The sequence below is a fragment of the Macrobrachium nipponense genome, chromosome 3 (assembly GCF_015104395.2).
Source record: "Macrobrachium nipponense isolate FS-2020 chromosome 3, ASM1510439v2, whole genome shotgun sequence".
Classification (NCBI taxonomy): domain Eukaryota; kingdom Metazoa; phylum Arthropoda; class Malacostraca; order Decapoda; family Palaemonidae; genus Macrobrachium; species Macrobrachium nipponense.
This window is the reverse complement of record NC_087202.1, coordinates 102431048-102449205: the sequence shown is the minus strand read 5'-3', so window position 1 is coordinate 102449205 and position 18158 is coordinate 102431048. Positions and strand designations below refer to the sequence as shown.

At 36.5% G+C, this 18158-nt stretch overlaps 1 protein-coding gene and 1 long non-coding RNA gene across 5 annotated transcripts in view; one reads left to right on the top strand and one right to left on the bottom strand.

Annotated features, from left to right (window-relative positions):
• The window catches only part of LOC135221922 (serine/threonine-protein kinase/endoribonuclease IRE1-like), a gene marked incomplete at its 3' end in the record, with an annotated part of 223076 nt that continues 204918 nt past the window's right edge, over positions 1-18158 (bottom strand). For all 3 annotated transcript variants that reach the window (XM_064259948.1, XM_064259946.1, XM_064259947.1), the window contains 1 exon segment: positions 1-588. In XM_064259948.1, coding sequence (XP_064116018.1) covers positions 1-588 — 588 coding nt within the window.
• LOC135221926 (uncharacterized) overlaps positions 1-18158 on the top strand; it is a 189201-nt gene that overhangs the window by 154105 nt on the left and 16938 nt on the right. The window lies entirely within an intron of this gene.

Sequence of the window (18158 nt, the reverse complement as noted above, 5' to 3'; positions counted from 1 at the left end):
AATTTCAGTTAGAGGCTCATCATTAATTGTCTCAATGCCCTGCAGGAAATGCTCCTGTTTCCTGACATCACTAGTCCTAGTACCATGAACAATTTCAGCATCACCACCTTTGCCTTTAAACTCTGTGCAGCCTAATTTTTCCTCTTTGTCTTCCTCAGGGTCCTCTCTATTATCCTCTGGAACTAGTGTTGCTATTTCCATGGCATTTAAGTTCTCTTCCTTTACTTCCGTGTTCGTTGGATGAGGTACATTTTCCATGACTGCATTTTGCATCACTTCTTGAGATTCCTTATCGAGTTCCTTGTCTGTTTTCCTCCAAGATTTATCCATGTCTGCCCGGGATCTTATGTCATTCAACCTGTAACAAGGCTCAAAAGTATTCCTAGGCTTTTCAATTATCCACACAGGGCCTTTAGATTCCTTTTCTGCACTTCCTTCTGTTTTTTTCAATCCACCCCATAACAGAGAATCTAAAATATTTCTCTGGCTAATCCCTGCCTTCTGCTTTCCCTTTGATAATGCATTTACGCTACTTTCACTCCAATATGGGTTGTTTGGGGCAAAACTATGGTTTTCTTGCAAATAGTCCTGCAAAGAAAATAAAATCATAGCATTAACCAAAAACAATTTACATATATCCACAGAAATTATTTCCTGCACAAAAAATTTAAAATTACCACCACAATAAGAAAACTATCAAATATGCCACATAAATCTAGAACAGCACACACAAATGAAATATAAAACTTCGGAAAGTGATTCCATGAATATTAATATTTTAGTGAGAAAACAAACAAATAAATTTCATTCAATGGTAAAGCTAGCAGCAAACCGTGCCACACAAAAACAACTATTCAAAGACATTTGGAAAAAGCACCACTGAAAAGCTTAACACTACAAGGAATCACTATTGATATGTTAATTCAACATATTAAGGAACCTACCTTCATGATGAATATGGCATTAATACTGAACAGTAAGGGAAATTTTAATTGCACCAAAGACATCCAGTACTTAACCTTATAACTGACATTACATATTGCACAATGAACTACTTTACTACTTTCATTATAAAACCAACAGTTTTATGCACAGATGCCATTAGTCCCTTGCGTACACAATTATTTTAAACTTTACCGGTTTCCAGCTGACGCTGAGTATTTATCCTAATGTTAAGACTGAAGGTTTGTAAGTTATAATAAATACAAATTAGTTACAAATTTGTCATTTTTATACTTTTTCTTTTATACATCAGAAATTCCATCAATGCCTGCTGGATTATAAGCACCTGGAATTTTTTCAGTGACCTTCCACTCAGTTTCAAGACTGGGCATACAATGTGGATTGAGCAATATAGTAATATGGAAATTTTTCGTTGAGATAGCACCATACACTCAAGCTTCCAACACCATCTTGACACAAGACCACCTTGGCATGGTGAGGGGGATCTAGTGGAATTTTCCACTTGGCAAATTTATTTGACTTGATAAACAGGAAAAAGTTATATTATAGCTGTGACTTTGGTTTATTTCTGAAGCTACTAGTAGGAACTGTGGTGGGATCATCGACTGTACAAAGATAATGTTTTTGGACTTGAGGGATATCACATAGATAACTCGAGGGCAGAGGTGTTTTGCAGAGCTGAGCCATGGATTCCATGGGTGGTCTGATTCTGGGGATTGGACTCTTGGCATTCTGTCTGGTTTGCCCCACATTACAATTATGGTGGGGACAGTTGTATTCTTGTAATACTCTGTCATAACAAGCAGGTTTAGCTTTTACTTAGAGCCACTCTAATTGTGTTGTTCCAACCTGTGGGGTAGGATAAGGAGTGGACATTAGGGAACCACCGCTTACTAGTGCCACTGGTAGAAGAATAAACTCAATGAAAAGCTGATATCTCTCAAGAGTTTCAGGTTTATTCATTAATTTTTTTCTCACTTTGATCTTTATGGAGAATAATAAAGAATCAAATACCTCTGAACCCTTGTGGTACCCTCTTGGCAAAGATGATGACACCTGGCAAGAACATCAATGGCAATTCCCCTCAAACAATGGCGGACAGGCCTTTTTTTGAATTATAGTAAGGATAATGGAGCAAATTTCCATGTAAGTGAGGTTACTAATGACACTTGTGGTTAAATAATAATAATAAAGCTAGAAGAAATAAATCACAGAATATGGCCAACATTGAAAAACTGAAAATTCTTCATGTTATGAAAATTTATTTAGAAACGTTCTGTGATATGCTGCATAAAACTTTTAACATTATGGGACAGTTGTCGAACTAAGAATGAATCTTTGTCGATATGAACAGTGGAGTGCTTAGACAATATTCAGTAACCATGAGGAAGCTATCCAAGGCAAGTTGTGACATCAGTAATATAAAAATTCACAGTGAAAACATTAATGGCACTCTCAGTGAAATTGTTCCCTATGGCTTGGATGTTTACTGGCCTACAGACTGGACCAAGAAAACAAATAATTTGGAAAAAAGATAAAATGTCGGAGAGAAAACCTAAACCTCCAGTGTGGCTTATTGCAACAGCCAGAGAGGATAATGGTATTAATTTACAATGAACAGACTACTTTAGAATAAGGTTGAAACAATAAAATCCAGTGATATCTCCCGTTTTGGACAAAATAGTATATTCTCATTATGCAGTCTCGTAGTCATTATGCTTTGCAACTTTAAAATAATAGTGAAATAGTGATTGATGTTAAACCCATTTAAATTTTAGTTATGGTATGTCAAATCCTATTTAAAATTTAGTTACAATAAGATTTGTATGAATTTACTAGAGATATTAAGCATGTGTCCACAAAGTGTAGAATGTTCCTCAGACATCTATAATTATCCTTACTTTTGAAGGACCAGAGTGAATACCGAAGGTGAAAGAATAGCTGTTAAGCCATTTAAACAGATCACTACAATGTTACAGTTGATTCAAGTATGGAATCCCATCGCAAATTTTAAAAAATGAAAAAGTATGTGATACTTGCTCTATATAGAGATTGCACACTTTAAGCCAACTTCATCAACTGCAATATGAATTATAAGTCTAATGACAAAAGTTGCCAACAATATGAAACTGAAGCAGCAGCTGTGAATAAGTGCCACCAAACATATGGGTATAGGGGTATGCAAAAACATTTCTAACATAACCTGAAAAGTTATGGAAAGGCAGTAACAACAAAAGAAAATTATAACATACAGCTACTTCATCATGTAACACTCTCAGGGTATACAGTATGTGCTTTCCTAGAAGAAAAATCATAAACATAATGAGAGCAGTGTATAAGGCCTTACAGATAATCTGCATTCCCCTATCCCTCCCTTCCCTAACAGAAGACTCGATGAATCCCTCTCGGGCAATGTCTTTGCCATATCTAGGGGAGGCTTCACTCAGTATAGAGCTACTATGTGCACAAGATGTACAAGTGTCTAACCTTGATAGCTCACAATTTAATGATTGTTGAAGAGGAAGATCTCCATCCTTATCTCTTAAAAAATTGAAAGTTTATCATCAACAATTTCCAAATTGATAAAAGATTCACAAATGATTAAAGTCAATAAGGATCCACAAATAGAATGGTAACACTCCAAATATCTCATGACCTACATTATCCAGTGCATCTTCTAGTAGTTATCACAAATTTGCAAATTAATGGGAAGACCTCACATAGTCTCCCACATAATAAATCTTATTTTCTCTAATATACTTAAGTGGAATTGCCAAGGTCTGAGGGCTAATATGAAAGGCTAAAAATATTTAACCTATAGGACTTCCTACACTCATTCCTCCTCCTATAGCTGGTTCACTTAAGGTAGGTTCTTGTGCGAGCCCTGCCTACGCAATGTTTGTTTGGCATCCTCTGATTGGCTGGTATCGGGAGGTAGGTGGCCCACTCAGTCTCATATTTTTTTCTGTAGCTTAGAAAACTAGCAATATGTTTTTAATTCATCATTTATCTCATGTTATGCAGAAGATAGTTAAGTTTTGGTGTTATAATACAACTAAATCATGATTTCCTAAAATTAAAAAGATAAAACACAAAGGAATTACAAGTAAAAGTGAAGAAAGAAGCATTTAATTCTTTATACCTGTTTTTACTTATCGGATTTTGCATCATTCATGCGATCAAGATACGTAAAATAAAACTTGTGCTTCCTTACAATAAATTTACCCTGAATATGCTGGTGCTTACAGATTTTAGATGCATGTGACAGCCAAAAGAGAAAATGGAATACCATGTCTTATGTTAAATCCGTACTTGACTCAGTTTGAGAGTACTGGTGCCGTGAGACATTGATCAGCAAGACTGTTGCACTGGTCCTCTCGGCAAGAGCTTAGAGGAGCCATTGACAGTTGCCAATTAGCAATATGGATTAGTTTGCAGTTTCCATAATATTTACCATATTATTATGTCACGTAGAATTCTTATTATGACTGTTTAAACATTTTTTCACTCCCGATACCATATTATGTCCATATGTCTGGACATATCTGATAAGAAAAAAACAATCAGACGCATCTGGTATAGTGGAGATCTAGGCAGGCTGCAGGAATTCAGTCCAGGGAAGACAGTCATGTATGGATGCAACATAATAAGATGTACTTGTCATTTTCTCATATCACACGCATCTAAAATGCTGAAAAAGCCCACCAGCATACTCAAGGTGAATTTATTGTAAGAAAAACACAAGTTTTATTTTATCTTGATCACATGAATGATGCAAAATCCAATAAATGAAAACAGGTGTAAAGAATTAAATGCTTCTCTCTAACTTTTACCGGTAATTCCTTTGTGTTTTATCTTACTAATTTTGTAAATCATGATTTAGTTCTAAGATTAATACTGAATCCTATGCTATGACCAAATCGTAACTATCCTTGTGGAAAACATGAGATAAATGAATAAATAAACATATTACTAGTTTTCTATGCTACATACGAAAATATGTGACCGAGCGAGCCACCTACCTCCCACTAGCAGCCAATCAGAGGGTGCCAAACATATGTATCAAGGCATAAGGCTTACCCAAGAATCTACCATAAGTGAACCAGCTACAGGAGATATGAATGATGGACATCCTTAGTGGGGTGATGTTTTAGCCAACACAAGGGATGGTGTTATATCATCACTTAATAGAAAGTGAGGATGTGTTATTCTTGATTATAAAACGGCCCTCACTTTCACATTGATTTGAGTGAGAACACTAGATTATTGGCATGCAAGTGATCATGTGCCAACTACCATCAACATTAATGAAAGCTCACCTGTCAAGGGATCACCACAATAGTTATTTGAAAAAGCACACTAGGAAAAATTTCAGGAGTTTAGTGATACAGAAGAAAACAATGCAGATTAATTTCTAATTTCATAGTGCAGAGGAGGATAATGACTCTCAATGGAACACACAACACAGTATCTGCTGTTTGGAGGAAAGTAAGAAAATTACCGGGTAAATATAAATCAAATCTACCTCCTACTTGAAAAATTAATGGTCAATATATGACAGGTGGATCCAAAGTGAGCAATGCCCTCGCTGAACATTTTATTGTTTATATTATGTAAATCTGAAGTTGCTTCAGGACAACTGCACAGATATGCTGAACAGAAATTACTCTATTTTATAGCAGGAAGAGGGGGAATCTTACAATCTCCCTTTACTGAGAGTTTGCTTCAGCTCTGGCACCTTGTAATGACACATCCCCAGGGCCGTGACAAGATAAATATTCAACAGCAAATTACCAACCAATGGCTCTGACACCCTACTTATGTAAAATCGTTGAAGATGGTAACCACAAGGCTGGTATGATACTGGGTGATGAGAGGGATTTTATCACCTACCCAATATTGTTTCTGTAGAGTGCACTCTACTACTGATCCATCTAGATTCCTCCATATGTGAACCAATTGTATCCAAGCAGCATCATGTCACTGTTTTCTTACCTCAAAATGGTATACAATACAGCTTGGAAGCTTGGTATACTTCAAAGTATATGCATAAATCAGGTCTGAGAGGAGAATTGACTTTATTCATCACAGTATTTTTGGCACATAGATTTTTCAAGTCAGACTAGGCAACACCATAGCTGAGAGAAAATGCCAGCAAGAAAGAGACCCTCAAGGTAGTGCTGAATATGAAGTTATTTGCCTTAGCCATGAATGTGATATCCTCTATTATCCTCCATGACATTTTATCCACACTTTTTGTAGATGACCTGCCCATATATAATTCGCTGGAAAACGAATGGCAGTGGATGAAAAGAAACTTAATTGGTGGTGGATAAAATTATTCAGTGGGCAGATCTAAATGGTTTTAAATTTATGTATAGCAAACCTTGTTTTACTATAGGCAAATACATCAAGGCCCAAAAAATATGTATCAAAGGCCAGTGTAGAATCCCCCATCAAAGTGAGACCACCTTGACGTGGTGAGGGGGCTCTTGAACCCCTGGAATTTGTTCCCGGGTTTGAGTCCAAGAGTCTCGTGTATTTAAATTATTAGAAATTTTTTGGAGTAATCTAGTGGGATTTTCCACTTTTTGAAAAATTTCACTGCTTAGGTGAGTCTGAAAAGGGATCGTGCCTTGGAAGGGGTTTGCATTCAAAGCTAATTGTGGGAGTTGTGGTGGTTGAGTCACCACCCGATATGGTTTGGACCTAAGAGACTGATGGGATTTTCCTATTGCCATGTTGAGGGCGGAACCATCTCCAAGGATCAGCCCATCGGAAACCAGGGGGGGCTGGTGTTTGGGGATGAGACTCCTGGCTTCTGTCCGGAAGCCCACCAAATACGTTTGGAGTGGGAGTCTGTCCCCATTAGTGGGGTCAGAACTCCCAGCAGGCGGAATGGCTTATACCTAGGCCACTGCAAGCATATTGATGCGATCCAGAAAGGGTAGGGTATGGGGTGGACTATTGGGAGTCAACTATCACTTGTGCCATTGGTGGCGAATGCGAATACCTGAGTGATCCACGATACTTTCTTGATAAAACCAAGCAGTTTTGGGTGTGTACGTTAGCCGGTTTGTGTGAGGTGGTCTGGTGTGTGCGTGCTTATTATCCTGGGATCGCTTTGTGGGCTTTTGACAGTTGTTGGGTGGTGAGACTAAGCATTAGAAGCTGCCTTGGTTTCCCTTTCAGATGTGCTGTTGGGGTCTTGGCAGGGCTCTTAGGTATTGGGTGTGCACTTTTTGTACTTCTGAATGTGAAACTGGCATAATTCTATGGATTTGGACAATATTTTTCCCTCCCTGGATCCAACGACTTACTGGCACTGGCAACGACTTTTGGCATGAAGATGGATATGAGCTCGGCTATCAGACAGAACCAAACACTGAGACACCAGGGTGTTAGTAAATCTGGTGGATTTGATCCTAATAGTAGAGTCCTTCATTGCACTATAAACTTGTCATTAGATTATGAGTGTTTGTACAGTGTAATGAAACAATTTGGTAAAGTGGAAAGAATGAAATTAGTTCTAGAAAAAGACAAGCAGTCATTTTCTGCTTATGTTAAATTTTCCTCACCCTTGGAAGCTAGTGAGGCACAACGTCAACTCCATGGCCACATTCTCAATGATTTGGTGCTTAAGATGAAAGTGTTTTCAGTGAAAAATTTAAATGATGAGCCATTTGATTTTATTCCTAAGAATGAAGGACATGGAGCAGCCCCATGTACCAGAGCGCTTTCTACCCCTAAATGGCATGTTGCTAGCTACAAGGAGGGAGAAAATTTTTTTATAAAGGCTGCTGAATGTATTGAGAGCAAGGTAGTTCCATTCCCATTGGAACTTGAAGCGTTATGGAAAGAATTGCTAATAGAAGCTGGTAATGAAACCCAAGCAATTTTGTTACCGAATTTTAAACCTCCTGAAAGTGGAAATATTGAATGTATTGCATCGCATAGATTCATTAACACTCTGAAAGGGGTAGTACATATTCTCAAAAGACCTGCATGTTTTTGAAGTGGAATTCTCCATCGATGTCCTTCTTGTGTATCTCGTGTAAAAAAACTAGGAGGGGATGCAGCTATCCTTTTCACCTTCTCCTCCAGTTACCTATCTGATACTATCATTGTTTGCATGAGAGGATGCAGGTTAAAAGATATAAAAGAAATCCAAAACAGTGTCGCAAATGTTTTGAATATGGCCACATTCAAAACTCGTGTGAAAACAACTCAAGATGTTTTGTGTGCTCTGCGGCGCATAATAATTTTGACGTGTGTGTAGCAGCCCAATACTGTTTTCAGTGTAAGGGTGATCACTCTCCAAATTCTAGGGCTTGCCTCAGATATAGATTTGAAGATGTATTGGCAGTGGCTGACAATGAACATATCAGCATCAGCGAAGCAAAGCGTGTGATAATGGGGGCAAACAAAAGTGCCAACTCTACCTATACTTCAGTAATAAAACTTATGAAAAATTCCAGCAATGTACGGCAACTAATAACTGCATCTGAAAGTAGGCATACACACTGCTACTCCACGGACTGTAAATAATGAAAATCCCCAATCTGTCAAGAATTTTCATCTGCTAGTGCCTTGGAGTCCAACACCAAAAGTTGTACTTCAAGAAGTACAGAAAACTCGCCTCCCAAAGTCAATACAAAGGTGACTAGTAATATGATAGTTGCTGGCTCACCTCCAAAAAAAGGGAGCCAAAATCAATTAATAATTTGGGAAGCTATTCCAAAAACACTTCCAGCAAGAATAAGCCAATGGTACCAAGCCCAATTAGATAGAGCTACTTCAGAGCCATCAATTGTCAGTCACAAACAAAAATGAAAACAAAACTATAATTACAACCACCAAGAAGCGCATAAGGAATACATCCCCAAATAATGATGGCTTTAAAATAAAAACCTCTAATGGGTTCAGCGTTTTGGAAAGATCTCTCCACCTAGAAAGGTGGTTCCAAAAGCAGTTTCAGCCCCCAAACCCAAAAACATGTGAGTTCTGATTAGTCTTGGCCGCCCTAAGAAAAAACTAATGAACCTGCGAATCACAGTAGAAATTCCTGATCAGAATCATAACCAGAAGTATGATCAGCCAAAAACTCTAAATTCCAATTCAAATGAAAGTGATTAAAGAAACAGTCACTTATAAAGGAGAACTTTCCTCTCCACACAAGGAACAGTACTTCCCCTCTAAGGAGTGGGAAGTAGCACTTTTTTTAGGTCTCAGAGTCCATACAGAAGACCTTAAAGTCTTAATTCATGAATCCATTATATGCCTGCAGAAGACAATGTTAGGTAACTCTCCTTATAATCCTGGACCCTAAACTTATTAGAATATTTAACTCCTCTCCCCAATTGGTGGTCGGGCCCATGGAGGTGCTGCAATTATTGCTAATAAAGCTCTGCAGCACTCCATAACACAATTAAATACAACTCTACAGGCTGTTGCTATTTCAGTCATCTTAGAAAAGAGGAGAACAGTCTGCTCCTTATACCTTCCACCAGACCTTGTTTTTAACAGTGAAGATATTCAGTCCTTAATTAACCAACTTCCAGCTCCTTTACTTCTCTAGATTTTAACGCCCACAACCCCCTTTGGGGAGGAAGTTGGCTTCTAGACAGTAAAGGGAAATTAATTGAGGATGTTATTGATAGGAATGATGTTATCCTATATAATAATGGGTCAATGACTTTGCACAGTATTCATGATCATCATTTCTCTGCACTGGACCTTAGTATCTCTTCAACAAGTATCCACCTTGATTTTAGTTGGTCTGTTAACAAAAATTTAAATGGAAGTGCTCATTACCCGATCCATTTGAAATATGCTGTGAATGGTCCATCTGAAGTTTTACCAAAGTGGAAGTTAGAGGAGGCAGACTGGGATAAGTTCAGTAAAGGTGTCAAACCAAATAGGGAGTTTGAGTCATTTCATTCTCATCTAGATGTTTACTACTTTATTGAAACTACACTGAAGAGTGCTGAAGGCTCTATTCCCAAAACAAAAGGCAAACCTTGTAGACCTGCAGTTCCCTGGTGGAATAAGACTTGTGGTATTCTGAGGAAAGTCACAGGGAAGTGCTACAGACGTTACAAAACTAGTGGCTCTCCTCAGTCTAAATTAATCTACAAATGTGCTTTAGCCAAGCAACGGCACTTTTATAAGAGAGCCAAAAGAGAAACTTTGCTTTAATATATTAATGGAATAAACTCAAAGACTCCACTGAAAGTGGTGTGGCGCAAAATAAGGAAACTGAGTGGGAAATTTGTTGCGTCACCATTACCCTCATTAAAAATAAATGACTCTCTGATCACAAAGCCCACTGAAGCTGCCAATGAGCGGAGGAAAACACTTTACTGAAGTTTTCCAGCGCCAACAATTATTCTCGAGAATTTAAAATAATTAGGAATTTTTGAAATGATTCTGGAATTTGATTCAGGAAAATCTGAACCATACAACTACAGGTTTTCCTTGAGAGAATTATGGGAGGCGCTCTTCTCTAGTGAATCCACAATTTCATAATTATATGAAATGCTTAAACACCTCCCAGACGATGCCAGAAAATATTTACTCAAGATTATAAACAAAATATGGGAAATGGGAATCTTACCCAACGAATGGAAAATATCCATATTTGTTCCAATTAAAAAACCTAATAAAGATGCTTCCCTAGCCACCAGCTATAGACCAATAGCTCTTACCGGCTGTGTGTAAGCTCATGGAATAAATGATAAATACTAGACTAGTTTGGCACTTCGAAACTAAAGGATTAATATCATTTCAATTTGGTTTCAGGAAAAACCACTCCACCCTTGACCCATTGCTGAGGCTGACCAACCAAATCCAGCAAGGATTCGCCAAACAATGTCAGACCATCGGAGTATTTTTTACCTCAAAAAAGCGTATGACACTGCCTGGAGAATTGGGATCATGAAACAATTGCACAAGATGGGCATATGTGGAAGAATTATCAGATTTATATATCCCTTTTTTAATGGACAGATTTTTTAAGGTAAAAGTGGGAAACTTTCTCCCAACCTTTTGTGCAGGAGGAAGGAGTTCCCCAAGGAAGCGTTTCAAGTATAACACTCTTTTAGTGGCAATAAATAGTGTGGTTGAAAAAATCTTGCCTCCGGTTCAATGCTCACTTTTTGTTGATAACCTTGCAATATACTGCACAGGATATGATTCATTGTCAGTATGTAAACATCTGCAAAGGTCTAGTAATGCAATTACTAGCTGATGAGAATGGTTTTAAATTCTCTCTTCCAAAACAGTTGCAGTAAGATTTACTAGATGCCGGCGTATGGAATAAGTTCCCACACTTACGTAGTTTAAAAGGATCTATCCTTCCTTATGAAAATGAAATAAAATTTCTGGGGATGATTATTGACCATATATTAACATGGGCCAGCCACATAAATGCCCTAAAGATTAATGTATAAAAATCTTTGAATATTTTAAAGGTTGTTTCTAGTTTTAGTTGGGGGGCTGATAAAAAAATCCCTTTGAGGCTATATGACTTGTGTCAATCCAAGCTAGACTATGGCTGTCAGATCTATTCCTCAGCTTGTAAAACCAAGCTAAAGGAATGGATGTTGTACAGAACAATGGGGTTGAGAATAATCTCAGGGGCTTTTAGAACTTCTCCTGTTGAAAGCATGTATGTTGACACAGATCATCTTCCCCTTGATCTAATAAGGCAAGAGCTAGGGTTGCCATACGTGGCTAGAATGAAAAGTGCTCCGAAAAATCCCTCTCAAGTACTCAAGGAAACAGACTCGTGGAATTTCTCTGGTACAAGAGCTTCTAAACCATTCCAAATTCGACTGAACGAGGATGTTAGGGATAACCATCTCAAATCCCAGAAAGTCCTGGAAGTAAAACATCCAGTAAATCCTCCATGGCTTATTCCTGAAGCATTAATATGCAAGAAATTATTTAAGGACTGTACTGAAGAAGAGATTAGGGGAAAATTCTTAGAGCACGACATTACGCATGCCAATAATGTGAAAATTTATACGGATGGATCAAAGTCAGATAGTGGTGTTGGGTGTGCTGTTATCCTTGGTGATACAGCATATACAGCTAAATTACCTGACTTTGCATCAATATTTACTGCCAAAGTAACAGCCGTAGTCTCTGCCCTAGATTTAGTTCTTCAAAGTAGTGACACTAACTTTTGTCATATACTCGATTCTAAAAGCACTTTAGAAGCTGTCAAAAAATGTAATAGTTTTCATCCGTTAATCCAAAAACTTCAGGAGTCACTTTTTTGTATATATTGTCTGCGTAAGTCAGTCTCTTTCTGTTGGGTCCCTTCTCATGTGGTGATTCACGGAAACGAACTGCAGACAGAAGCAAAAAAGCTGCTGGCGCTTTGCCAGAATCAACCTTCAGTGGAAAAGTGCCTCATACAGACCTAAAAGGTCCTATTAGGTCTTATGTATTAAGTATATGGCAAGGAAGATGGACTTCTCCTCTTCTTGCCAATAGTAAGTATAGAAATATTAGGAAAAATATACTGCTGTGGCTTCGTCATTCCAGCTTGACAGACGAAGAGGTTATTTTAAGGAGATTAAGGATTGGGCACACTTATTTAACCCATCAGTTTATTTTAGAAGGAAGCAGCTCACCAGTGTGTGCTTACTGTGGCGAGATGCTAACAGTGGAGCACATTCTGATGGTTTGCCCCAGATATTTTAACCAAAGAGAAAGATATTTCCAGGGTAAATCCCTTTCAAATATCTTGGGAGATGAAGCAGATATTTCTGCTCTCATCTCCTTTTTAAAGTGTATAAATTTTTTTAATAACATTTAGATAATTATTTATATATCATATACAGATTTTTAAAGACATTAAACTATTTTTTAGTATATATTACGCCATTCATTAAACTTTAATATATTTTATTAGTCACATCTAATTTTATGAATCACATCTTTCACTAATTTATTAATTCATTTACCATAATTCAACTTATTTAACCTTCATTACGGCACTGAATGGCCTTCTTGGCCCCAGGCCTGGGCTTTAAATATCATACATCCATCCAGTGTAGCTGGTTCTTAGGATTAATTTTTGACCATAAAATTACATGGGTTCCTCATTTGACAGCCCTAAAGTTAGGTGTCAGGATGCCTTGATTATACTGAAAGTACTGGCACACTCATCAGGGGTACTGACCATAAAATGCTTTCAAATTATATAAAGTCTTTATCTTTTGTAAATTGAACTGTGGGTGGGGAAATATATTCATCAGAGAACACCATGCTGAAATTTGGTTGGCTGCAGGTGCTTTAGAACTTCACCTACATGGTTGCTAGCCTTCTTTTAGATGCTGGGTAATTTTTGACCTTCGTTATCATTCTTCCACTGCACAATGTTGGTACTGATTACATAAGATTCCCAACTCTATAACCTTTCAGACTGCTAACAGCTAAGAGTATTTTGGTTGCTATAAGTCACACCATAGGTCTCTACAACCTTATGGATACATAGGGTAAAACTTTTTGAATAATCTTCACGGTGCCCAGAATGAGGTGGTTCAATTCAAAATAACAATCATCCCTCCATGGAAGTTACCAGAGTTAATAGGTTTTGCCATTACTTTTTTGCCACTAAAAGTAATATGATAATAAGTAGTGCAAAAGATTCAGCCCCAAATGATTGCATTGAGAGAGAGAGACGAGAGAGAGAGAGAGAAGAGAGGAGAGAGAGAGAGAGAGAGAGAGAGAGAGAGAGAGAGAGAGAGCGCTAAATACGTATATATGCCTCTGTGTATTAAATATGAAATTGCAATGCTCATGTACAAAGGTGTTCTAACAGTAGAAATAAAACACAATAATGACTTCTGAAATATGTACAAAACAAAAGAGAATCAGATTTACTATTTAATAACATGAATGACTTAAATTGCATATATACCATATTGCATTTCCATAGAACAGATGCATATTTGCTTACACTTTATACCAAACATGTGCAACATGTGGCCTGCAAGAAGTGTGTGTGAAGCCCTCTGGGATTTTGTAACAATACAAAATAATTTGCAACCAAATTAAGTGTACGGAATCTACCTTAATTTTGTAAAGTTCTTTTGCTTATAAGTAAAATGTCATCAGTGCTGCTGTCTTCTACCAATTAATGATTTAATACTATAGAGACAGTCAATAGAGAGGGGATCTTGAGGACAAATATACTAATAACACTGACATTAAGAGGGTAAATCCCTCTTAGCCATCCAAAAACACCAAATTTGCCAATGTTAATCCAAATTATGTCCACAACAAGTGGGAAAGAAAGGGGGTAGTTGGGCTCATAATCAGAGTTAACAGCATGAAAATTTATAAACATTTTTTGAACCACTTATCTATGCAAACTATTTTTTTTAATAAAGTAAACCAAATCTAAAACTAAGTCAAGACTGACTGTTGTACAGCTGTAAAATAACTTGATGTAGCAATATTTTTGTGCCTACTATATGTATATCATTACTTAAAACATATTTATATGCACTGATAATTATGTAGGGTAGTTTGGGGTGATACTTGATGCACACAAATACAAATAAAACATCATCATGTGGCCTGAGGTCACTTTAAAGGTGCATAATGCATCCTTTAGTTTGCCAAAGGTTGCCATGCATGCTATATACCACATATTTCCTCTGTGAAAAACAAAAAAGGGTTTGTGGCTAACTGGCTACTGAAGGGCAGGTAGAATTTTGTGATTAAAAAATATTTTTTTTAATATAAAAAGCTCAACTAACATCTCTACACCATGGCTCTAGTGGCTCAGTGTACTAAACCAAAGCTTACCCCAATCCCCAAATATCAGCTGATCTTCTAACTGAACTACAACTCATGAACACCAACACGTTGTAACTCACAGTTAGCTTCTCCAATATCACCATTTCCACCAAACTTTTTTTTTTTTTTGAAGGAAGATGCATAAATAATAGAGTGACAGTAGTACAATATTCTCACAATAAGGTTTTATAAACTGGTTTCACAATAGTAACACAACTGAATGACTAACTCAGAGATAAGAGATTCACATAAAAGGAAGGGTCAGAGATAAGGAATTCACATAAAAGGAAGTGTCAGAGATAAGGGATTCACATAAAAGGAATGGTCAAGCATTAATATATTACAATATCTAACTACATACAAATAGAAATTATCTAAAATTTTGCTGAATTTTCTGTTATTATATATTCTGACTTCTGAATTTCATATCCAGACCATAGTTTTCTTTATAGTACTCCTTTTATCATAGAAGGTCGGGGATGAGGCCATGTACCTAAAGAACTGCAATTCATTAGTTTACTATCTGATCTGATAAGCATATAGTGTAGCTGCCTGTCAGAAATCTGCATTCACTGGAAGCGGAGCACTACCCTGGGAAACGTTCACATATTTTTTCTCCATTGACTATGTCAATGAGGGTCCTCTAAAGGCAGGTGCTCCGATGTAAAACTGGTTTTGTACATTATGAAGCAATGAACCTTTTAAAAATTTCATTTGCATTCAAATGTAAAATACAAAGGGTGAAAGTGTAAAAAAAAATAAGATTCTGGATAGCCTCTTGAAAACAGAAAAAACGCCAATAACCGCTTAATGGCACCACTGTTAGGTACGTATCGGCACCAACAATCTATCTTCAGTGCCAGTAACTAATAATTGGTACATTTTGGAACTAGTCAAGCCCCATAAAACCATATCGCCGATAACCAAGGCCTGCCTGTACTATTACAATTATACTTTAAAGGCAAATAGTACAGGCAGTCACCAGTCATTGGCGATTCAGTTTTTCGGCAATTGTCTAGTGACAAAAATTGACAATTTTCGGCGTCGATTTCCACTTACTGCAGCCGATACGTACCAAACAGAGGCACCGATAACCAATTATTGGCACTGATAAGTCATGAAAATTGCCAGTTTTCAGTTATTAAAAATTTTTGCTTGTCATCACACCGTCAGAACAGAACCTCCCCAATAACCAGGGACAGCCTGTATCAAAAACCATTCTTACAAATAAAGAATATCACACACCAATTAAAACATGTTTCTATTTCTTCTTAAAATATAAAAGATTTTAGGAGTTCTCATTTCTCATACATACATGAATGCTAATTATTTTCTAATAGCTATCCTCCACCAAATGATACAGATTAAGCTTGAATCTAAATTTAGCAAGAGTAGTAGTAGATCTGTTTAATTGGTGACTTGTCAGTACAGTGCTGTAGAACATTTAAGGTTAAGATTACTGCCAATACAACCTATCCAATTTGTAACTCACAACAGAGTACACCAGTTCAGTCTATCATGTTAAAGGCAAGGTGAAAGCAAAAACCAGTTTGTAAGGCTAGGAATATGCTTTGAACATTATAAAAATTTCAATGGAAATCAATAAGCGATTGATACTCTTCATGCTGGCTTTCACCTGTTTTTACTGATAGTATGAATGTAAAATGCTTGGACAATGGATAGTTTGGACCATTTGATGAGATCTATTAAAACTTATAAAAGAAAAGAGATATTAAAATAGGCCATTTGCTGGGAGAGTACTGCGATTTTTGTATGCATTTTCCTTCATTTATTGAGAATAATGATATTTTGACTTACAAATTCTTGATGTTATAAGCACTCATTACTTAGTAACAGAAAACTATATGGCCAAGAAATAGCTCTGCAGTGTAAGACTTGTAGTCAAGCAAATAGCACTCATCACCAGCCTATTACACCCTAGTTACTGGAGGTGAAATACAAAATTATAAATCTCTTGGACCTAATTTCATTTCAGAGTTCCAGCCAATGACATGCATTTTGCCATAAATGATAAGAGTTTACAAAGCAAAATTCAAATAATGGTTACTGATAAAATTTCAATTAAAATTAGTTTTGCTGATTTTCAGTTCCCTCAATATGTATCCATCTTATTCGTTGTTAGGTAAATACTCAATAATGGGCTAATGCTAAACAGTTGTGAAATTAGTGTTGTTGTCGAGTAGCTAGTGTGCTTGTAAATGGTTCAGCATTTTTGGGTAGATGCTTCTCCACAAGGCCAAAAAAAATCTAATTACAAAGTATTAACCCACAACATACTATATATACTTCATTAATAGTACGTATTTACACTGTCACCTAATGACCAAAGTCGGTACTGTACTACATAATGACACATTATTTTCAAATGCTACAGGCAATTAAGTCCCACTCATGAACTTTCTTCAGTAAAATCAAAGGAGTTGCCACATTTTTACAGATTTCATATGCCTAATGGCAAGAATAGCTAATTCGGAGGGAGCCTTATTTTTTATGTACTATATAAAACCCCATGCCTTAAGAGTGTGTAACTTAGTTTTGTATTAATTTTTGTTAATCAATCCAAAGAAAAAAAAAAAAAAAATATTAGACAATTTTGTTAATAATCCATAGAAATATTAGACAAATTTTTGTTAATAATCCATAGAAATATTTAGACAATGTGCATTCGTCCACAAAAGGTCTGAAAGTTGGTACCCCAGATGTAAGGTTGGCATCCACAATAGTGGCATAAGCTGGAGTACTGTTTTAGGGTGAAGGGCTGCCCAAGAAGCAAGGTCAACAATGAATAAACTTTGGTACAGAAGAAATTTCAGAAATGTAAATAGGCAAGTATGTAGTCACTTCTCTTGCATTACTTTATATATTTTTTTTTTTCTGTCTTTATTTCATATTTTGTTCATAATTGGGAAAATATAGCTGAAGACTACAATGCAAGTGTGAGCACAGTAATACAATGCTCATGGAGTTATCCATTCAGCTCATAATTGCTGTGTAAATAAATCCTGACCCTTATGTATTTGGTATGGTGTTCTACAGCTAAATTAACCTACATTTTATCACTAAATATCATGACCAATATCTAACCAAGTAGGAAGTTGGAATTTAGTATAAAGTGATTAAAGGATTTTATCATTTTTTTTTGTCTTGACATTTGTTTGGACTTCAATGACATGGTTCAAATGAAAATTGTAATATTTTAGATACCTTTTTAACATTGCAATTTAATATTCAATGACGCATTACTATTGCAATGAAAATGGCAATTTCAATTAATATATACAATACAGTTGGAAGTTTTGTTTAATTACAAATGAAATAAAAAATGTTTTTAAATATGGTTGCTGGGATAACTTTTT